The sequence below is a fragment of the Oryzias melastigma genome, unplaced genomic scaffold, assembly GCF_002922805.2.
Source record: "Oryzias melastigma strain HK-1 unplaced genomic scaffold, ASM292280v2 sc00368, whole genome shotgun sequence".
NCBI classification, from domain to species: Eukaryota; Metazoa; Chordata; class Actinopteri; order Beloniformes; family Adrianichthyidae; genus Oryzias; species Oryzias melastigma.
This window is the reverse complement of record NW_023416966.1, coordinates 912-25294: the sequence shown is the minus strand read 5'-3', so window position 1 is coordinate 25294 and position 24383 is coordinate 912. Positions and strand designations below refer to the sequence as shown.

General features: G+C 40.5%; 1 protein-coding gene across 1 annotated transcript in view; it reads right to left on the bottom strand.

The window, feature by feature from the left end:
• The window catches only part of LOC112139781 (extracellular matrix protein FRAS1), a gene marked incomplete at both ends in the record, with an annotated part of 70565 nt that extends 47914 nt beyond the window's left edge, over nt 1-22651 (bottom strand). Inside the window, 6 exon segments of the mRNA XM_024262611.1 lie at nt 1969-2115; nt 8685-8828; nt 13819-13966; nt 15540-15629; nt 18782-18973; nt 22550-22651. Of these exon segments, the coding sequence (XP_024118379.1) occupies nt 1969-2115; nt 8685-8828; nt 13819-13966; nt 15540-15629; nt 18782-18973; nt 22550-22651 (823 nt within the window).
• Nucleotides 22652-24383: the final 1732 nt, after the last annotated feature.

Here is a 24383-nt window from a genome sequence, read left to right as displayed (position 1 = left end):
GAATGAGAACCTGAAATAATAAAAAAATAAAAATAAATGGCAGGACTTGTGTTAGCACTTCTGCTAAACTTCTCACTGTATAAAGATGCAAAATAAATAATGAAAAGAAATTATTTTTAAACGCAGTACAAGCCAAACTCATGAGTTACTTTTCTCTAAATAACTGATTGTGGAATGGTGCATGGATGAAATAATTGCACAACCACTGTGTAGACCACTGACCCCAGCGAACATTCCAATGTGGGCCCCAAACGTTTAAGCTCAAGCCAGTGTGAGTAAACACAGGTGGAGCCACCATGGAACCCACGGACAAACCCACCTGAGGCCAAAAACTCAGCCCAAAGGTAAACAACATTCAAAACAGGGAGCACATGATCCAATAGACTCCTATAGAGGAATAAACAACTGTTTGTCATTCTGTTGGTCAGAATAAACATTCTTGCTCTGATACATTTTTTACATGATTTTTTTATTTTGCTTTTTAAATTTTTGCTGTAGCGCAAGCAATATTACTTATTATTAAAATACTAATTGACCAACAGGATGCCTCATTAAAAGCATCTTATCTCTTGTTGGATGTTTGAAGCGTTTGATTGACAGATTCTCCTGAAGTGCTTTTAGGGGAAAGGGTGTGGTCTTTTAGCATGATCACACCTGACTGGAAAGAATGGTTGCCATAGGAATGTGGCCTCAGACCAACTCGGAACAGTCACTGCTTACTGACGATTTCTGCTTCCAACATGGCGACGACTGTTTCACAAAAAAATGACGACTGATAAAAACTGAGAGAAGTGATAAAATCTTGACATTTTGTAAACATTGTTTTCTCAACTAAAACTGCTCAGAAGAAAGCTCAGATCCAGGTAAGTTAACTTCAAAGTAAGTTAGATTCAAAGAAGAAAAAGACTGCACAACAATCATAACAATTTATGTTGTAACTGTGTGTGAAGATTATTTGTTACAATTTGCAATGTTTCACATAAAAGATCTCAAAATCCAATTCTTTTCAACTGAAGTTCTGATGCAACAACCTGTGATCAAAGTTTCTCGTCACCTCTTCACGTTGAAAACTTTACGAGAGGATAAAGAAAATGGCCAGGCCTTCATTGATGGGCTGGTTTCCTCTTAAAAACACCAGGAGAATATTGTTTTAATGAAAACTAAAACTAAAAGCACCATGAAAATGCACTGCTAGACTCTCTATTTCAAAAGCAGGAACTTTAAGCTAAATCCATTTTGACAAAGCACATGGAAAGTCACCTTTTTCCAGTCCATTTCTACATTTCTATACCTATAGATATTTCGATAAGGAGAGAACTCGAAGTGGAACTGAGAGATTCATTGTGAAGTTATTTGTGAAGCATGAAATAAGAGTCTTTCGGTGGTTGGGCTCTGGGCTGGAGAACTCTTGCTTGCTGATGAACGCTTTGGGCAGTAAAAGAGATCCCCCCTCAAACAAACTGCACAAGAGGGAGAGGAAGCCGGAGCAACACTTGGACCAGGTTAGAGACCCAGAGCCCAGACACTGATGGTGGTAAGGCAGGACCGCGCTGATGGAAGAGCCAGGAGGAGAACGGGGTGGAGGAGGGCCGGCGCAATGTCCAAAATGCGGAAGAATACGAACTCTACTGTATTTGAAGGCAGAAGTTTGATTGTGTTTGGCTGTGAAGAAAGAGAGTGCTTCAGCTATTGGCTCCTTATGCACACCAAATGATGACGTGGAGATGATGATGAACACCTGCATGCGTGAGGGAAATGATATTGAAATTGTGCTAAAGCTTCACTACATTGAAGATTACAGCAGTGAACAAGAGGATTTCAAACTTATTGTGAAACTTGATCCTGCAGGAATTAACCAACCATACTAAACAACAAAGGCTGGTGTAAAATATTTCATATCTGTCTAGTTTCCTTTGCCGTAGCAGTTACTGGTGGTGTTATTTAAGGTCACATGACTGCCATACTTACGGCGACATTGGGTGCCGTTGCTTTGGTATGACCCAGGAGGACAGACCACCAGACACCGACTGCTGTCCATGCTCAGCAGAGGCTGCTGGGAGCTGCAGCTCTGGCAGTCCAACCTGCTCCAGCAGGTGGCGCAAAAGGGTGGACAGGCTGATGGGTAAAAAAAAAACCATGAAATGCTGCAACACAACTTATTTCTGTCAACATGAGCAGTCTCAACACAGCAATAACACAGATTCAAAACATTCAGTAGATACACTGTGATGTAATGCTTATAAAGGTTAGCTCAAGCTACAATTCTTACAACAACCATACAATAACGATCACAACTATAGTAATGATCGCAACTATAGTAATGATCACAACCACGGTATGGATCACAACCATAGTAATGATCACAACCATAGTAATGATTACAACCATAGTAATGATCACAACCATAGTAATGATCACAACTACAGTAATGATAACAACTATAGTAATGATCACAACCATAGTAATGATCAGAACTATAGCAATGATCACAACTATAGTAATGATCACAACCATAGTAATGATCACAACCATAATAATGATCACAACTATAGCAATAATCACAACCATAGTAATGATCACCATCCATCCATTCATTTTCCGGACCGCTTTGTCCCTTTCGGGGTCGCGGGGGTGCCGGAGCCTATCCCGGCTACTGATGGGCGAAGGCAGGGTACACCCTGGACAGGTCGCCAGCCTGTCGCAGGGCCTCAATCAAACACCCATCCAAACTCACAGACACACCTAGGGACAATTTAGTGTCACCAATTAACCTATGAAGCATGTTTTTGGACGGTGGGAGGAAGCCGGAGTCCCTGGTGAAAACCCACGCATGCACGGGGAGAACATGCAAACTCCACACAGAAAGGTCCCAAATCCCCCAGCCGGGATTTGAACCGGGGCCTTCTCGCTGTGAGGCAAGACCGCTAACCACTGCGCCACCGTGCAGCCCTATTTCATGTGGACTATTCCTGAGCGGGATACGAACCCATGACCTTCTGACTGTGAGTCCGCAGCCATAACCACTTGACCGTCTAGTGGCAGTAATGATCACAACCTTGGTAATGATCACAACTATAGTAATGATCACAACTATATTAATGATCACAACCTTGGTAATGATCACAACTATAGTAATGATCACAACTATAGTAATGATCACAACCATAGTAATGATTACAACCATAGTAATGCTCACAACTATAGCAATAATAACAACTATAGTAATGATCACAACCACGGTATGGATCACAACCATAGTAATAATTACAACTATAGTAATGATCACAACTATAGTAATGATCAAAACCACAGTATGGATCACATCCATAGTAATGATCACAACTATAGTAATGATCACAACCATAGTAATGATTACAACCATAGTAATGATCACAACCATAGTAATGATCACAACTATAGTAATAATCAAAACCATAGTAATGATCAGAACTATAGCAATGATCACAACTATAGTAATGATCACAACCATAGTAATGATCACAACCATAGTAATGATAACAACCATAGTAATGATCACAACCATAGTAATAATAACAACCATAGTAATGATAACAACCATAGTGATGATTACAACCTTGCTAATGATCACAACTATAGTAATGATCACAAACATAGTAATGATTACAACTATAGCAATGATCACAACCATAGTAATGATCACAACTATAGCAATAATCACAACCATAGTAATGATCACAACCATAGTAATGATCACAACTATAGCAATAATCACAACCATAGTAATGATCACAACCATATTAATGATCACAACCATAGTAATGCTCACAACTATAGCAATAATCCCAACTATAGTAATGATCACAACCACGGTATGGATCACAACCATAGTAATGATTACAACTATAGTAATAATTACAACCATAGTAATAATTACAACTATAGTAATGATCACAACCATAGTAATGATCAAAACCACAGTATGGATCACATCTATACTAATGATCACAACTATAGTAATGATCACAACCATAGTAATGATTACAACCATAGTAATGATCACAACCATAGTAATAATCACAACCATAGTAATGATTCCAACCATAGTAATGTTGACAACCATTGTAATGATCACAACCATAATAATGATCACAACCGTAGTAATAATAACAACCATGGTAATGATTCCAACGATAGTAATGTTGACAACAATAGTAATGATCACAACCATAGTAATAATAACAACCATAGTAATGATTCCAACCATAGTAATGTTGACAACCATTGTAATGATCACAGCCATAATAATGATCACAACCGTAGTAATAATAACAACCATGGTAATGATTCCAACCATAGTAATGATAACAACCATAGTAATGATCACAACCATAGTAATGATTACAACCATAGTAAAAATAACTACCATAGTAATGATTACAACCTTGCTAATGATCACAACTATAGTAATGATCACAACCATAGTAATGATTACAACTATAGTAATGATCACAACTATAGTAATGATCACAACCATAGTAATGATCACAACTATAGTAATTTTTACAACCATAGTAATAATAACAACCATAGTAATGATTCCAACCATAGTAATGATAACAACCATAGTAATGATTAGAACCTTGCTAATGATCACAACTATAGTAATGATCACAACTATAGTAATGATTACAACTATAGTAATGATTACAACTATAATAATGATCACAACGATAGTAATGTTGACAACCACGGTATGGATCACAACTATAGTAATGATCACAACTATAGTAATGATCACAACCATAGTAATGATCACAACCTTGGTAATGATCACAACTACAGTAATGATCACAACCATAGTAATAATAACAACCATAGTAATGATTACAACCATAGTAATGATAACAACCATAGTAATTTTTCCAACCATAGTAATGATAACAACTACAGTAATGATTACAACCTTGGTAATGATCACAACCATAGTAATGTTGACAACCATAGTAATGATTACAACCTTGGTAATGATCACAACTATAGTAATGATCACAACCTTGGTAATGATCACAACTATAGAAATGATCACAACCATAGTAATGATCACAACCTTGGTAATGATTACAACTATAGTATTGATCACAACTATAGTAATGATCACAACCATAGTAATGATCACAACCTTGGTAATTATCACAACCATAGTAATGATCACAACTATAGTAATGATCACAACCTTGGTAATGTTGACAACCATGGTAATGATCACAACTATAGTAATGATCACAACTATAGTAATGATCACAACCATAGTAATGATCACAACCATAGTAATGTTGACAACCATGGTAATGATCACAACTGTAGCATTCCACCCTTGGAAACAACTGTGATAACCTGTGTTGACCATGTGGTCACCCAACTTTCATGTGGAATGCCTCTTTCAAGATAACAGAGTTCCCCTTTCAGGAAGGAGGCCATAAAGTGGGCTGAAACCCCTACCTTTTTACTCGGATGTAAGTCATTAAACCGGGCCAGAAACCTGACTATTCTGCATTTGAAACTCTGGTTAACTTTAGCCTGTCATCTTCAAAAGAGTCTTGGTTCCAGCAGGCTGACCCCCTGGAGAGTCCAAGCATTCCCGACAGACACTCATACTTTTTTGTTTGAAACATGTGACCCTTCATAACTTTTCTTATGTTTTAAAACACAGGACTTTTGTAATTGGATCTAACATGTAAAACATCTCTCCACAGCTCCAAGAAAAATGATCTACTATAACGTGTGTGTAATCAAACCTTTATTCCTAACAGAAGAAGATTCACAACTACTTTGAGGTTAAAATCCATGAATAATCATGTGTAAACGTCAAAGCTTGGAGAATTGCTTTTCTGTGTTTATGTGGACTTTGGGAAGCGTTTTATGTGCCACATACAGGATTCACACTCACATATAGGGTTGTACAAACTTTTTGATAACTTTGTTTGATAGAAACCTCTTTTGTTGTTAATTCAGCATTAAGAACACCTCCAGAGACCAGAATAAAGTTACGCCCCTGATATTTGCATAGACAGAGCTCATTGGGACATGCAAATTACCTCCAATCGTAAAACACCTCAAATCCCCACGGATTGGGCGTTTCTGGCCCTGCCTCCCAAATTCAAAACCCTGGCGCGCAGGCCAGAGGCTCTCTTCTTCCCTTTTTCCTTCCTTCTGAAGGCTTCTCAGGCACGCTCAACAACACGCCTCCCTAAACCAACAGGGCTGATAAGCCAGAAGCCAGAACCGGAACAGAACAGAAACATCTAAGTTCTTCTAGTCTTAAGATCATGTTTTTTTCCGCGCGCTTTCTTCCTTTTCAACATTTTTGTCTCCCGTTTATTTCATAGACTGATTCCAACATTTTTACCATTTTTGATGCTTTTATTTTGAAACTGATATTTAATACTAGACCATTCGATAAGTTTCATTGTCCGGCCAGCTTTGCGACTTATACTTTTTGGTCACAAAACGGAATAGAGAAATCGTTCGACCACCCCAGAAGCTAAGTGACTGAACAGAGCAGAACCAGCAGAACCGCAGTTTCCCTTTCCTTCTACACCTGGCTGCAGATCTCGCCTCCACGGCCCGCCTGAAGCATCCAGCCAGTAATGGGATTAACCACCCTTCCTGGCAGAGCAGACCCAGATCTCCAGACCGCTTGGTGAGAAGTCGAACTTCGCTCAGACAGTCAACTGCTGGTGGTTAGAACAAAGATTAACTATTTTTGCAAGAGTAACATCTTTGCCCCGTTTTAAATTCCTCCTTTTAAGAATAGCTTATTTTCAGATCAGTAACACCACCCTCTTTATGCACAACACACACTTAATGCATCCACACATTTAGCATTCCTCACCTCAATATTTCATGTCTTTTCTTCTCATTTACCTATTTCTAGTTATTAGTTAAAGCTATATTCTATGTTCCACATATGTTGATTGCTTTCCATGCTTTTAAGTCCATTATTTCTGCTTGTTTAACCTCATGTTATTCAATAAATATTCAAAAGGACGTCGTTGTTCAGATATCATTATTTGTCTTCTTTGTGGTAAGACACTCGCATTAAAATTGAGAGACTGATTAATTGATTACTTTATTGATTAGAAGTAGCGGCTAATCATTGATGAGTAATATTTTCCTTCATTACGAAGGTGATGCCCCGAGGATAATTTTATTAAATTTCAGTTTAATAAAATTTATATTTTTCAACCAACTTTGGGATTGAATACTTCATATTCACCCCCCTTGTACGCTACACACTATAGTATTGATCACAACCTTGGTAATTATTACAACCATAGTAATGATCACAACTATAGTAATGATCATCCCTAATTTTTACAAAGTGTGGTTAATTTCTGACACCGTTGTTTTCATGTTTGCAAACCAAAAAATCTGTTTAGCTGCCAGTGAGGCTCCAGAGAAATGATTTCACCAACGAGAATCGCATTTCATTTCCTGATCTCCAGCATTACAACCTATCAGAAACAATAGAGGTTTAGGGATCTTTTCTAATCAGAATTCTATTCTTGAAGTCTTTATTAGGTCTGTTTAACACTTAGTAGCACAATTTCTACTTTAGTGCCCTTTGGTTCACAGCAGGGTCCTTTAATGTCAACAAGTAAAATCTTCACATTTCTGCATTTTCTTGTGGAAATCCTGATGCAGCCCAGCCTCAGCCAGACTCTCCCTCTAGCGGCCCCCAGATAAAACAAGTTTGAGACCCCTGTTCAACAGGGTGGCGTGGGGCAGGAGGCGTTGCCTTTTTTACCTGGTGACTCTGCACACCTGCTTCCCATCTTTAATTTCTGCAACTGTAAAAGCCTCTCCCTGGCTCTTCCATCCTGCCAAGTTATTTACTTTCAGTTTGGCCCCTTGCTGGTCCCAAGCAAAGCTTTCGTTGGCCTAGCTCCCTGCCTACACTACCAGTGTTCTTCCCTTTGTCTTTTCATTGTGAGGCTAATAAACCATCACGGCTATTCATCACATCTGACTCTGCTCTGGGATCTGTCTACTCACCACGACAGACTGACTTATGTGAAACTCTTAAATCCAAAGGAGATGCGAATATTTCCCTGGAGGGGTCAGTGCGGTTGATGAACACGCAGCCAGTCCACTATGCATGCAATATTAAAATACGTATATACAGTGGTGGACAAAAGTGTTGGTACCCCTCAGTTAAAGAAGGACAAACCCACAATTCTCACTGAAATCACTTGAAACTTAGAAAGTAACAATAAATATTTTTTTTTGGAAATTAAACAATCAAAATCAGCCATCACGTTTGAATTGTTGATTAACATAATTATTTAAAAAAACAAACTAATGAAACAGGCCTGGACAAAAATGATGGTACCTCAATAAAAGATTGAAAACTATTTGACCAGAGTGACATGATTAACTCAGGTGTGTCCTTTACTTGACATCACAGGTGTTTTATTTATTGTTACTTTTGTAAGTTTCAAGTGATTTCAGAGAGAATTGTGGGTTTGTCCTTCTTTAACTGAGGGGTACCAACACTTTTGTCCACATCTGTATACGTACATATATGTACATATTTATATATATATATATATATATTGTAATTTTTTTCCCCTTTAATTTCGTGTAAGAGTTTGATCCTTTTCCACAAAAAAAAACAAGAATACCTGAAGCAGCGTTTGTACCTTCACAGACTTGTCCTTCAGCATAGAAGCCAGCTGGGCAGATGGAAAGACAGCGGCCGAGATGCAGGTAGGCTGTAGGGTCCCTGCAGCTCTCACAGTTATCCGGAGTTTCCAAACATGACAGGCAGTCCTTATGGCACTGAACTGAAAAAAAAACATGGCAGACGCAGTCTTCTTTTAAAAAATGTATTTGTGGTAATTTTACAGAGGCAGATCTGCATGATTAAGGATAGGCACCACATGTTTCTTATTCTTTGCCAAACCAAAGCAGCGCTTCAAAAAAGGAAGTACGAAGGCCAAGTTTTTCAAAGTACGACAAAGCAGCATGTCAGATTGAAGGTGCTTGAATGTCCCTAAGATGCTTTATTCATTCTTTTTGACAGGCTGCACTGCGGGCTGCACGGTGGCGCAGTAGTTAGCGCTCTTGCCTCACAGCGAGAAGGCCCTGGTTCGAATCCCGGCTGGGACCTTTCTGTGTGGAGTTTGCATGTTCTCCCCGTGTATGCGTGGGTTTTCACCGGGGACTCCGGCTTCCTCCCACCGTCCAAAAACATGCTTCATAGGTTAATTGGTGACTCTAAATTGCCCCTAGGTGTGAATGTGTGAGTGAATGGGTGTGTGATTGAGGCCCTGTGACAGACTGGCGACCTGTCCAGGGTGTACCCCGCCTTCGCCCTTCAGTAGTCGGGATAGGCTCTGGCACCCCCGCGACCCCGAAAGGGAAGAAGCGGTCTGGAAGATGAATGAATGAATGAGGCTGCACTGCAGTGCTGCATCTCTGTTTTCACTCATGTTAAGGTAAACACGTATGTCATCTCTCTTTGCCCTGAATCTTTTTTTTTTTTTCTGACCATCGTACATGCCACTTTTATCCATTATCTTCTGCTGTGAAGTCAAAGTGTCATTCTTGTTCTTCTTTCTTTGGCTTAAATTGGCAGGTTCCAACATATGTTTAAAGTGCATGTCAATGGAGAACATTTACTTATACAGCGCTTTACTACCTTTTTAGAGGGCCAAACTGCTGTACAGTCACAGTGCCATTTAGCCATAAACACACATTCACACACTGATGGCTGCTCCACTGCCAAACACTGACAGCAACCTACGACCACCAGGAGCAACGTGGGGTTCAGAGTCTTGTTCAAGGACACTTCGACACATGGGGGGGCAGAGCGGGAACCGAACCATCAACCTTTCAGTCAAAGGTCGACCGCCCTCCTTCTGCACCATAGCACCGGGTCCAGAGGTAGAGTTCATGGTTAGGTCTGCCTAAAACCTTATTTTTCTACGAGTTATCTCATCTCACAAACAGAAAAGAAATCCCAGAAGTTTTTGAAAGCATTAACCCTTTGGTTTGACCTGATGTCTCTCAAATGTCTGTGGGGCGTCAGCGCAGGCTTATTCCGCACCAACAGTCCCGCCCACCACGCAGAAGTGAATTTCTAATGCAGAGACTATGTCCCCTTAAAAACAGCAGCTGAAATAGAGGTCCTGAACTCTCAAACTCTCTATGCATGGAGCTGTGTGATGTATTTCCTGTTTAAAATAAGACCGCGTGTTTACTTCCTGTTATGGCTAACTCTATTTATCTACTGTATTTTCCCAACAATAAGTCACAGTTTTTTTAATACATTGGCCGAGGGGTGTGACTTATACTCAGGAGCGACTTATTTGTGATTTTTTAAGACATCAATAGGTTCATATATTTGTTATTTTCCCCACTTACAACCAGTTGCCTTTTAGCGGTTGTTTCCCCTAACAACAACTAGAGGGCGCTGTAGGTTTGCGTGTCAGTATTTGTTGCTGTCTGCTGACAGAAACACAGAAGAAGAAGTTACTTTGGACTAATGCGGGACAGCAAGCCATCAAACGGAGTTATAAACAGACAGAAGAGCAGCTGAAAGCAGTCATTCAGATGGAGCTCCTGCAGGCTAGAAGATAACCATCGCCACATAAGAAAAGGAAAAAGACTAAAAAACCCAGACATGGAGACATGATTATAGATGCTTTAGAGCTCTTCAAAATAAATAACTTAACCTCTCAATATCGTCCATATCTTCCGTGTATTAAGTAAGGGATAATACCAGACGAAGTATGCGTTATGAGAAATTAACGCACAATGCGGAGGCCTAAACCGTCCGACGCGAAGCGGAGGACGGTTTAGGCCTCCATGGTCATTTACAAAATAAATAACCATTCAATCAATATTTAGTACTTTATTCTTGTTATTTCTTTGGTTTAGCTCATTTTTTCACAAAAAGCGGACTATTTGATCCGTGATGCGGTTTTTGTCACGGTGACATGGAACACGGCATGAAGCCGGAAGCCGTTACAGACCTCAGCTGCAGCGGTAAAGTGTCGCTGTTTTGAAAGAAAGACCCGGACAAATTAGGATATTTTTCTTCTTTTTCTGACGTTAATCCTTCAGTAAGCAGCTAGAAAATAAACAGAACACAATCAGCTTCTGTCTGTTTCATTTCACGGTAGGTTCGTTCTTCTGAGCTGCTCTAAAAGCAGAAACTCCCTCTTGTGGTGAAACAGAAGACTACACCTTTCATGTCGAGTGGTGTTTTATTAGAAGGAGAATAACCAATTTGTCAATATTAATTTATCTTACAAAAGGAGAGGAATATAAATGCTGGTCGCTACAATAAGTTAAATAAAGCATCAGTTCAGAGAGAAAGTTCATCCATTATTCCTTGTTTTGTCCAGATAATGAAGGAAAAATGTGTTTTGAAGAAGCCTGCGCAGTGATATCGAACGTTTGGTCTGTGTGACCGGAACTTCTTCTTTAGGTGTGCGTTATTACTGTGCATTATCACTTTTTAATGCACACCCAGCAGCCAATCAGAATCGAGTATTCACCCAGACCATGGTATAACAAGAAATAAAGTCAAATCCTCCATCAGGTAGCGACGAGGCTAAAAGATAGCTTCTCCACACGCAATGGGAGCGTCTAGTTTAGGAACACATTTTTGGACAAACATTGAGCACTAAATTTAATGCATGTCAAGACAGGCAGCACACTCAAGTTTGACACATAATTCTAGTTTGGTGTCAAATGCAACGTAACATTGGGTTTGTTGAATTTGTCCATAAATGTTGGACTTTTCTCTTAAAAGTGCAACTTTTATACCGGAGCAACTTATAGTCCAGAGAATATGGTATTTAGCAAATCTCAGAGTACTATACCTGGTATTGTCTAGTTTTCATTATTTCTTACGTTGTATGTTAGTTTGCCATTATGTCTATACACAATGACATCAAAAAGGCAAAGTTTGAAACACCAAACACTCAGTGCTCACATAACGCCACCATGTACAGTATGATCATGTGACTTCTTGGGATGAAATGTAGCTCTGTTAGAACATTTAAAACCTGTTCAACAGAACCTTTGATGTGTAAACCAACTTTGAAGTGACTTTAGGATTACTGATCGTACTCTCAGCTGATGATGAGGAGCTTCTGCCTTCATGGAGCGATAGCAGCACCTGTATTGAGAAGTTTTAGGGAAGGAATCAGGTCTTCACAGAAGCAAGGCTGATGCTGCAGCAGAATAACTCACTTCAGCTACTTGGGAACACTTAAATCCTTTGTTGATCCAAAACTGTGGAAACTCCAGCAAGAACCACAAAGCAGCGGATACTGAAAATTAGAAACCTGTAAAGATAATATTTTAAACACCCTTCAATTTCTGACCAAGTTAGAATTGTCCTCTCCTGTCCTGCAATAAGGATGTCTGTGCTAAAGATTACCTCCTCAACTCATGCTTGGTATTTTCATTCCTATTTCGTGATGTTGCTCTCAGAACAAGAGCAACACAGCTCAAATCAAACAGAACATCTTTGACCGCAGTTTGATGTAACTGTTTTTACAGTCACAGGACTAAAAACCTGTGCAGCCCAGGAGCTTCTGAACCACAAATAAAAGCTGCAAACAGTTTCAATTTGCAGAAGCCACTCACTGCTGTCTGCTTCTGAAACCAGATTCAACAGGGTTTGTAACTGCTGGATGAAGCAAATGTCATGTTTTGTCTTTTTTTTCAGTTTCCATCAGCAAAGAGGTCTGATTGTAACTGGTAGGGATTTCCAGTAGTTTTCTGAAGCCCTTTACAGGAGAACCAACCAGCCTGTGTCCTGAGGCTCATCGAGAGCTGCTCAGGGGCTGCCAAGCTCAACTCGAAACAAAGAATTTCTCCCATGTTTTCATAGAAACTTTACAAACTACTTAGAATATTTCTGGGAAAGGGATGCATGGATCCCTGATAAAGTTGAGAGGAAAAGTTGTCCCGTCTGATTTGGAGGGAGAACATCTTCCTGATTTACACTGAGCAATTCAATAATAGATAAAATGCTCACAAAAGTCAAGTGATAAACTTAATGCATTAACAGACCAGGTTACAAAGCTTTGACCATCATTTGCGCAGTCATAGAGCAGGTGACCTCCTCACCAGGTGACCTCTGGTCTGAAAATCATAGCTTCAATTCCCCCCATGTGTCGAAGTGTCCTTGGGCAAGACTCTGAACCCCACATTGCTCCTGGTGGTTAAAGGTTGGCTCCAGTGTTTGGCAGCGGCGCCACCATGAGTGTGTGAATGTCACTGTACAGCGCTTTGGGCCCTCTAAGAAGGTGGTAAAGTGCTGTATAAGTACACACCATTTTCACCACTGTGTTTTCTAAAGTGTCTCAGTTTGCTGCATTCGTAGCACAGTGTCATAATAGCCTCAGCATGTTTACTATTGTAAGTCACTTCTATATTCCAATGAAACAGCAGAGTTTCTGACTGAGTCCATGAGTGTTCTGAAAGCCTTTTTGCTACTGCCATCGATTAGTTAGAGAGGTCATCAGGTATGGTCTCCAGGTAAAGCCTAGGCTGACAGCAGAATATCATTCCTTGTCGATGGGAATTTTACGGAGCTAAAGAGAAAAGTTTTTAAAGGTCCGTTTTGCATCAAGAAACCTAGACATCCAGGACAAATAAAGAGAGCATAAACAGATGTAGTCATCCAAGCTAAGCAGGGAAAAACACTGAAGTCTGGCATGGCCCAAAGCCACAATGGGGAACTCTGACAGCATCAGGCAGAACTTTCCCACAAAAACTCCAGTCAGGGAACAGGATGGAAAGCGAACGTACCTGGCTGACAGTCGGGGCAGCACTGGCCTTCCTTGATGGTGGCTAAGGTGCCTGGAGGGCACGTGGGACAGGTTCTCAGATAACAAGTCACCTGGGCATCTCTGCACTCGCAGTCCCGACAGCCGCCGTCAGTCCAACGAGCCGAGTCCTGAAAGAGGAGAGCCTGTTCTTAAAGAGGCCTGAAGGCTGAGGCTCAAGTTCACTTCAAGGTCACAATGACAGAACAAAGGAGTTTGAAAAAAGCCTGGCTGACAAAGAACCACAGAAACACAAAAATCCACTCAAGTCATTCATTAACCATTTAAAACCTGAGGCGTCTTCGGTAACACTTTAACACAAAATCTTTAACATACTGTAACTTTTCAACCGTTAACACCATAACTCCAGTAGATTCTGAGGGAGAAAAGCATTATGAGGCATTTTTCTCCTTCACAATCTACTGGAGTGATGTTGATCGTGTTCAAAATTAAAAACTTACAGTAAATCAAAGAACATAAACACTGGAGCTCAGGTGTTAAATGGTTTATGAAACCCTGTTGTGGATAAAAAACATCAAAAATTGAATTTTACAAAAAACTTTGTCACTGATCAAGTTTTCCCTACATTTCAAAAATCTGTTCAGTGTTCAGAAAATAATTTAGTCTTTAGCATTTCAACTTTTCTCATTGCATAGAGAGCCAGCAAATAATGAAAACCTACAATTATTTTTAAAAACAAAATAGTTCACAATTCCTGTTCTTCATGTTTTTTTTCTGAAAGGTTCTGCCTGTTTGTCTCTGAAAGCAGAAGAGAAGGATCTCCTGAATCTGTTAGTATTTCTGAAGCCGTTTCCTCGAGAAGAAAGCCGCTTCAGGCAGCATCAAAAGTGTAGTTTCTCACTTCCTTTAGTACAGCCTGCATGTCAATATGCACCAGCAGAGACAAACATTGTGGGGTGGGTCCCAACAATCCTTGTGCACATTGAGACGTGAGTGACTACAACTCTTCACAAAATGCATTTCACATTAATCTGCTGGTCTTGGATGTTTCCCGCCATCAGCTGGATCCATGTTTTATCATCAGAAGACAAACTCATTCCACTCAAATTAGTTAGTAAAAAATTATATGAACCCAAATAGAAACACAACAGAAATACAACGTAGGTTTTTTTGCTAACACATTTGTTTTGTTTTCTGTGAAACTTAAGCAAACTGCTGCGCTGAAATGTCTGGAAACAGAATCTGATGCAATCACAGAAATTCATCTGAAATCATAACTATTTGATGAGAATGCACTGCTAATCTCTTCCTTTTTGCTGGTGAAATATTTTTGTCAGAAACCAACATTAAACTGGAAGAGCAAAAATGAAGTCATAGAGGCCTAAAAGATTTTTAAAAACGCCAAACTATGAAACTCTGCAGGAAGAGGTTTGAGAAACTTTACAAGATTTAGGCCATGGGGTCAAAAAAAAGGATTGTTTTCCAGACTAACCCAGCTGTATGATTTATTCATCTCTGCCCCAAATGCCATAATGAATCCACTGGAGTGCTAATCCTCCACGTTTGTTTTTCTGTAAAGCTTAATATTAGCAGCTGTGGCTGTTTACAGAGCAGCCTCCTCCACACGTGACTGCCGCTCTCACCTCTCTGAATTGCTAGTTTATACAAGTCTTTGCATCTCCCACACAGTTTGGATTTCCTGCTAAACTTTGCAGAAAAATCAGCTCAAAGTATTGAAGGTACCTTGTAGGATTTCCCTCTGTGCACGCAGTGAGCTTTCCGCTGTGAGCACTCAGGGCAGCACTTTCCCGGCAGGTGAACAAGCTCCAGTTCCTGTGAAGGTTTGAGAGCAGTTAGAATTCAACAAGCACTCGTCTTGTGTGGTTATAATCCAGTTTCATTTGCAGGATTAGGTTGGTGTTTCCCTATCCGATTTGTGGTACAGATCCTGTTTGAAGCGTTTTCAAATCAGTACTGAAACTGGAATGTTTCCACCAGAAGCCTAACCTGCTGCAGTGAGGTTGCCAGACGTTCTCTGAGGAGTTTGGTGGGATTGTTCTTCAACATTCAGTCATGTTGGTCAGAGTTACTGAGAAGGTTCTGTTCGCATCAGGTTGTGGCTTGCATCTCTCAGTGTTAGATCCCAGTGTGACCTGTTTGAGGGTTTTTTTAAATCATCGTTCCAAAACATCTGCACCTCAAAAAGAATTCTGATTATTTTTGTGTGGCATATTTGTATTAAACTGCAGGGTCTTTTGGTGTATTTTTGTGTTGATGTTTGCAGGCTTGCTGTGACTTCTCTGGGATGCTCTGCCTTCCTGGACTCTCCAGGAATGATCTCATTGGTGCATTGGTTAAGGCTGGGTCATTTCTTTTCTCACCATGGGAGTGTCTTCAGTACTTCCTAGTATGCTTTGGAGAATTGTTCTGAATAGCGGTTCTTTTGTTAATGAATCCTTTGAATGTTCTGGATTGGTTCCTGTTCCAGCCCTACAACTGTTTAACAGATCAGCCCAACTTCAGCACATTAATATAATGGTTCCCAGTGAGCTGCTGAATGAGCTAAACAACCAAATCACTATTGGTCAACAGATGGCACTGGTTTAACCCTTTAACACCTGAGGCGTGACACTAAAACACTAATTGTTTAACATACGGTAACTTTTCAACCGTTAACACGATCAACATAATTCCTGTAAATTGTGATAGAAATCTTTGAACAGAACAGCTGCAGAATGATCAAGCATGCTTTCAACAGCCTGAGCCAATTTCTTTAAAAGAACTGCAGTTCTAGTTTCAATTCTCATTCTTTTAAAAAGTCTCATGCCAAAATAAAAGTAAATAAAATATTTTATCCCAAAAGTAACATCATTACTATTATTACTAAAGCGATTTTTTGCCTTTTTTCAGTCACTTTCTTCTGTCTGCTGACTAACGCATGTTAGTAGACAGACACAACACAAACACTCACAGGTAAACAAACACACACCTTCACGCACACACACATGCAGAAGAGTCATCTTGTTGATTTCAGATATAGACTCATGCCAGTTTTGCAACTTAAAGTAAATGGCAATCAGCTTTACTCTGAAGGAGGGATAATAAAGGAGCATGAATACATTTGATAAAAAAAAACTTAAAAAAAAAATAATTGAATTGAGTTGACATAGCAACCAGCCTGGAGCAGCAGATTTAGTAGATATTTGAACATTCACAAATGTTTTCTACAAATGATACAGCGGTCCAGTGTTACTGGGTTATGACAGGATGCTGTTGGGAAAAGCTGTGGGGTTCATGTCATTATTTCTGCTGAAAATAGTAGATTCAAAGCCAGAGCTTTGTTACACATCATTAGTTTCATCTTCAATGTCAATTTTCAGCATATTAACCTAATTATGATCCATGATGTAGCAGTCAGCTATGAATGGTCCCATGCCCCCCCACCAGCCAGTGACTTGAAACTGCAGCAAATATAGGTTCATGTGAACAAAATAACAATGTCATCTTCCATTAACTTTAGTAGTCTGTTTAAAAGCCAGGAAATGGGATTTCTGGGTGCAGACATCTTTGATGTTGAAAAAGTGACACTGGCAGTTTGTAGCCTTCAGCATGAGAAGAAGTTACCTTTCATTTGTGCAATGCTTTAATAGTGCAGTCACGCTGAACATGATTCGTGCAACAAATTTGTGTGCCACGCTCCTCAATTCGCTGCTCGACGCCTCTCAAAAAATGTGTTCCTGATGCAGCGGCCGCATGTGGGAGGAGCTACCAGCTCTGTCTGTGGATATCTCACTTAATGAAGGATGACACAGATGATGTTGAGGAATGAGGTTAAGAATTCTACAAAAACATCAGTAATCATGTCTCCGTGTTTGGATTATGATTATTATTAAAGATTTTCCCGCTACAGGAGGCTGTGTCTGTATGACAGCCGCTTCCACTGTGTTTCTGTGTCTCTGTGGATGAGCTTGAAGGTTCTCTTTTTGTATTAATCCAAGGGGAAAAATAAAATTAGAGAACTTTTTCCTTTTTCTTAAATGTCTTGGTGAGGCCCAAACCTCCAAACTGCAGCATCTCTCTCTCTCTCTGCCAGCATATCGAGCGAGTGAGCTCCGCCACGGGAGTGAAAGCCGCCAATTTGTCCAGAGTGTATCCCACCTTCACCCCAAAGTACCTGGGTGAGCTCTGAGAACCTGCGGCTCAAACGGGTATAGGAAAAATATGAAAGTTCTGGATAAAAACTCTCACTTTGTATTAATATTCTACCCACTGATAGAGTCACTGAAAACATCACATGCCCAAAGTTGAGTTCCTGATTGGCAGATGCGACACAGCGACCTATAAAACTTCAGGTATTCACATCTTGGCCTCGCCACTCAAATCAAGCTGCTGGCAGACCTTCACACCACGCCAGTCGCTCAAATCACGCCGCAGGGTTTCAATTCACCTCAGAGCATGGCTGAACCATTGATTAACATTGGAGCTGGCCGCCTCTGCCGGGTGAATCACGTTTGGTGTGAATTCACCTTAACGTTGCCATGCTAAAGATAAAGGAGCTTAAAATCAGGGTGTAAATTCACAAATTGTTTTAATGAAATGAAGAAAACCGTTGAAATTAGGTCACAAAAGAGCTGCTGTCACACAATCACTGGACGACACCACAAGATTTTAGGTTAGATCGAGTTCAACAGATGACTACTTGAAGCCAGTTCATGTTGTCTGAAGCTAATCAGCAACAGGACAATAGGAATGACAGGACATCAGTGTTGTGGTCAGAGAGCTCATCATCATAACAGTAGGATGGGAGCACAAACTGAAGGAGCAGAACTCCTTATTCTGAAAATGCCACTAAGAGTCCAGAGCATGTTCAAACACAACATGACCCACCACTTATAACCGCTTTTGCAAAGAAGTTGTGTAGATAATAAATGTTTACACTCAACATCAAAATCTGTGTTCCTAATGACCTTGCTTTATTGGATTACCTGGGGGCATTCAACCCGTCCACATTCAGCTGTCCGACAGAGGACCTTCCCCTGGTCACACATGCAGAACTCGCAATCTGTGATGTTCCACATGTCTCCATGGTAACGGACTGCATCCTGGTACAGGCAGCTTCCCTTGGCAGCTACACACTGCTCACAGCACTGACCTACACGCCTCACGTTGGTCTGACCCTGGAAAGACAGATGGTGACCTTTAGAAAGGGTTTGGCTTTTCCATTCAGTGAAGACTGCAAACAGATGAGACCAGCCAAAAAAAAAATTACAAGGAGCCTAAAAATACTGTGGTGCATAGAAAGAGAAAGAAATAATGGTAATACTGTAATACTAATGTGTATTTAAAATGAAAGTTTAGTTTAGCTGATTACAGTTAGCTCCAGAGAGAAAGTGTTTGCGTTAGCCTGGGGGCGGGGCTGGCAGCGCAGACTCTTCCTGAAAGGGGCAGTTCTCACTCTGTGATGTAAACCTGTGAGGACCTGCTCGTTTTCATGGATATGGGAGGGACTGGTACTGAGAGAGCAGGTTTTAGAGGATGGAGCAGGACTGTCAGTTGGCCTTGAAGAGATTCTGGCAAACCATCCGGCGCCTCAGGAGGGGAAAGCAGTTAATGCACTGTTTTCAGTGCAGGTGGGGATCTGCCTACTTCAACTGGGGACATTGTCGGGCGGTGGAAGGAATACTTTGAGGATCTCCTCAACCCTGCTGACACGCCTTCCGTTGAGGAAGCAGAGGCTGAGGACATTGGGGTGGAACTGTCCATTACCCAAGCTGAGGTCACTGAGGTAGTCAAAGAGCTCCTCGGTGGCAAGGCTCCGGGGGTGGATGAGGTTCACCCCGAGTACCTAAAGTCTCTGGATGCTGTGGGAGTGTCTTGGTTGACACGTCTCTGCAGCATTGCCTGGCAGACAGGAACCGTACCACTGGACTGGCAGACTGGGGTGGTGGTTCCCCTTTTCAAGAAGGGGGACCAAAGGGTGTGTTCCAACTACCGGGGAATCAAACTCAGCCTGGGAAAGTCTATGCCAGGGTACTGGAGAGGAGAGTCCGTCCGATAGTTGAACCTCAGATCCAAGAACAACAGTGGACCAGCTCTACACCCTCTCCAGGGTGCTGGAGGGTTTGTCCATGTATGTTTTGTGGATTTGTCAACCGCTCCCCTCTTGGTGTCCTGCGGAGGGTGCTCTGGGAGTATAGGGTCTGGGGAGCCTTACTGAGGGCTGTCTGGTCTCTGTACAAGCGGAGCAGGAGCTTTGTTCTCATAGCCATCAGAAAGTCAGACTTGTTTTAGACTTTAGACTGCTGCCACCGCGACCCGGTCCAGATGAGCGGAAGAAGATGAATGGATTAGATAAATTAATTACAAGTCACGATTAATTAATTGCATTAAAATGTATTTGCTTGAAAGCACTAATTGGTAAATCTCTGCTGTAAAGTAGTGCTGCCACAAATGATTATTTTAATAGTCGACTGATCACCGATTATTTTTTCCAATTAGTCGACTAATCAGGTCACGCACAAAGTGGATGTAAAACACACATCTTAACCATCATTAGCTTTAAACTAACTAAAATCTAGATACATAGCATTAGCAGCGATAATGCTAGTGTGAATGCTGTAAGCTGAATTTGGCCGCTGAAGATGCTGAAAATTATGACTAAAAAACTGAAGCTGATAGCCAGCTAGAATATTATTCAAATGTCAAATTAGCCTTAAAACATGTGAAAAAAGACTAAATGAGCTCAGACAAATACCATGTAGCTGAAATATTAGCTAAACTTCAAAATAGCCTAAAAAACCTTAATAAATGCCAAAAATAGTATAAAAAGCTAGCAGAATGCCATTATAATTTTCAACTTTACTACACTTTGACTCCACATAACAACAAGTAACGACTAATGGACTATTAAATTAGTTGTCGACTATTTTAATCGTCGATTAGTCGTTGATTAGTCAATTAATCGTGGCAGCACTAATGTACAGACTTCCAGACCAGGTTGTGATGTGTTTTGTCTTTTTTCCTCCACATCTACAGTGTGTTGTCATTAAACCACAAAACAAACTCAGGCTTAGAAATGCTGTGAGCACAGGAATACTGGAGAGCAAGCTGTGTTCTTGCGTCTTCTGTGTAGGTTGGCTGTGGCCTTTTCTGGAAGGCTCCACCCCTCCCCTGCAGCTCTCCATAGAGTGGTGCACAGCCGCCTGCACTTTAGCTTAATTTGTTTGAGTTCCATTTCTGAGTTCTAGTTTTTGTTATTAAAATAAGTCTAGATCTTATCTTGTCTAGTCTTGCATCTTTCTCATCCTGATACTCTGGGACACAACCATTAGACCAAAAGTAATGTTCACTGTGCAGGGGTCTAAGCCCCCACCACACTGATAAGGAGCACATTCTAACATAAAGCATTATTCTGACAAGTTCTGGAAACAACAGCAGAACATGTTCTGCTGCTTTTTCCAGCAGTGATGGCCAATAACATTGCAAACAACTTTGAAAGGTTTACAACTATAGTACAATCAGCAGCAATAAAGCAAAACTTTAAATGACAACAGAACCCAGAACTTCACATGTTCTTTAAACCTGAAAACAACATTTAACAGTTTCATGCATTAAACAAACCTGTGAAGAGGCCAAAAGCGATGGCTGTTTTAAATGTGTTGGTTTTCCTCTTCTTCTGATTTCTGGAGGGAAGCTGTGCGAGGAAATGCTTGTTTACAGCCCAATTTTCTGAGACTCTCTGGGGGCTGAAGGTGTGTAAACACGCCCTGGATGATGGTTTCATGTCATAGCAGGGTTAGGTGGAGGTCAGGTTTTAAAGAGATCCTGTTAATGAAAAGCCCTCCATGGCTAAATGAATGTCCGCGAGTTCAAAGTCCTAAATCCTTCTAATGGAGACCGTTTCTGGTTTTCTTCTGCTTCCACCTCACCTCGGTACAGTGATCAATCAAAAACAAACCTGAATGTCTAGGAGCACGCATGTTGACCATTGACTGTATCAGAGAACTGGACCGAGCGAGTGTGATGTCATCCATAGAAAATGAATAACTTGTGGTTCCAGTAAAATGAAGTCAATTCATTGGCAATTTTTCAGTGGAATGGACGCCGCCATGTTGGAACCAGATGACATTGGGAAGCAGTGATGGGTCTAGTCAACATTTTCATGGCAACTACTCTTGCCAATCAGGAGTGAGCTTGTTGGAAGGTCATGCCCCTTCCACTGAAAGCAGGCTCAGGAGAATCCGTCCATTAAACATTTGAAATGGTCGACACAAAACCACATGGTTTTACTGATGGTTTTACTGAGGCGTCTGATTGGTCAGTTTAGAACTTGAATGACTTGCACTTCAGAAAAAAATATGAAAATAATAGTAATAAGAGTGTGTCAGTGCAAGAATGGTTATTCTGATCAATAGCATGATTGAGTCATAGATGTCTGTTTCTCTATAGAAGTCTATGGGATTTTGGCCTCTTGGAGCCAGCAGGTATTTCCTGTTTGGAATGACGGGGGGGAGGGGTCACTCAGTATGGTTCTCTATATGGCAAGGGTACCCAAAGTCAATCCTCGAGAGCCGGTGTTTTCCACATGTTTTCCAACCAACCTGCTGTTGAAGCTCCTTATCAGCCAACCCCCCCTGATCCAGGTAATCAGCAGCAGATAGGGCATGATTTCTGGAAAACCAGCTGGAGGCCGGACCTCGAAGCCTGGATTTGCTATTTACAGTCAATGGCGTTGATCTGAATGAGAGACTCACCTTGTCACAATTTATTTGGGGGCAGGTGGTTGTGTGGCATTTTGACTTGCCCCTTTCACACACACAGGTGGTGCAGTCGTCCTTCTGCCACTGTTCGCCATGCTGCAGACACACACAGAAACATGAACACACTCAAGCACAGATGCTCATTTCATTACGGGGAAGAAGCACAGAGCTTAATGGAAGCACGTAGAACAAACGGAGCTCCCTGTATGTAACAGGTTTTCTCCCCTCAGTAACGCACCAACTGAACCGAAAACCCTGGTCATCGGCTCCTCTGAGGTTAGACATGTGAAGCTCAAGGGAGCTACAGTTAGATGTTACCCGGGAGCCAGAGTTGGTGACATCGAAGGAAATCTCCAAATGTTAGCCCAGAGTAAGGCGAGGTTCCGTCGGGTCGTTATTCACGCAAGCGGCAACGACGCCCGACGAAGACAATCAGAGATTCTTAAACTAAACGTAGAATCGGTGTGTAAACTGGCTAAATCTGTGTCAGACACAGTAGTTTTCTCTGGTCCTCTGCCAAACAAAGTCAGTGATGAAATGTACAGCCGCTTTTCATCTTTTAACCGTTGGTTAGCTAAAGTTTTATATATTTTTTTTTTTTTATTTACACATTTAAACTGAAGTAGGAGGATAAACCCCTAGAGATGGAACATCTCATTTTCAAGGGGGTCCTCCGTTTCAAGAAATAATAACAAATGACAGAGTAGAAGTCAAACAAGATAATAGAAACAAATAATAAATACACATAATAAACCCTCACACACCATCACACACACCCACACTAAACAGGACAGGCTCTCAGTATTCACCCCTACCCAACATAATACAGAAAATAAAAACAATAAATAAATAAATAAATAAACACATTTGCAAAGCTCAGAAAGAAAAAAATAAATAAATAAATAAATATAGAATAAAAGTAATATATATAATAATAAAGTGACAAGCAAGTCATAGGCAGATAATGCAAAAGCAATGTACAAAACATTCAAATCTAGAAGCAAACACAAGTATGTTTGAGATGGATTAACAAAGATTTCTTGAACAAAGACAGAGATGTAATGGATCGTAGAGAAATGGGAAGGTTGTTCCAGTCGTTGGGAGCTTTGATACAAAAAGCATTTTTCCCTAAGAGTTTTTTGTGTCTTGGAATACAGAAGAATACCTGATTGTTATGGCGTAAATGATGTTGAGAACTAAAAGGAACAAGATACTGTTTCAAATAAAGAGGAAGATCAAAATAAATGCATTTAAAAATAAATTGAAGCCAGTGAAATTGTCTTCTAGCTGGTAATGAGAGCCAACCCAGTCTTTCAAACAGTACGCAGTGATGAGCAGTACAGGGACAGCGGAGAACAAAGCGACACATAGAGTTGTAGATAACATTAAGGGAATTTAAGCAGACTGAAGAAGCATTTAAGTAAATTATATCGGCATAATCCAAAATAGGGAGTAACAATTGCGAAATTATTTTTTTTCTTATATGAAAGTTAAAGCAGTGAACTGATTGATAGAGTGATTTAAGACGGTAGTTTAATTTACTGGTGATTGACTGAATATGAGTTTGGAAAGATAAATTATGTTCAAACCAGACAACAAGATATTTAAAAGATTTAGTTTCAACTAAAGGAGAAGAGTCCAAAAGAAGCAAATTGAGATTTAATCCACCAGGGTTTATTGTATTAGTCTGAAAAAGCATGGAATATGATTTTGTTTTATTCAAAATAAGCTTATTTGAAGTCAACCAATGTTGTACAGAGTCAAAGTCATACTGTAGGCAGTTGTTAATGTCAGTGATGTTTGGTTTGGAGCAATAAATTATTGTATC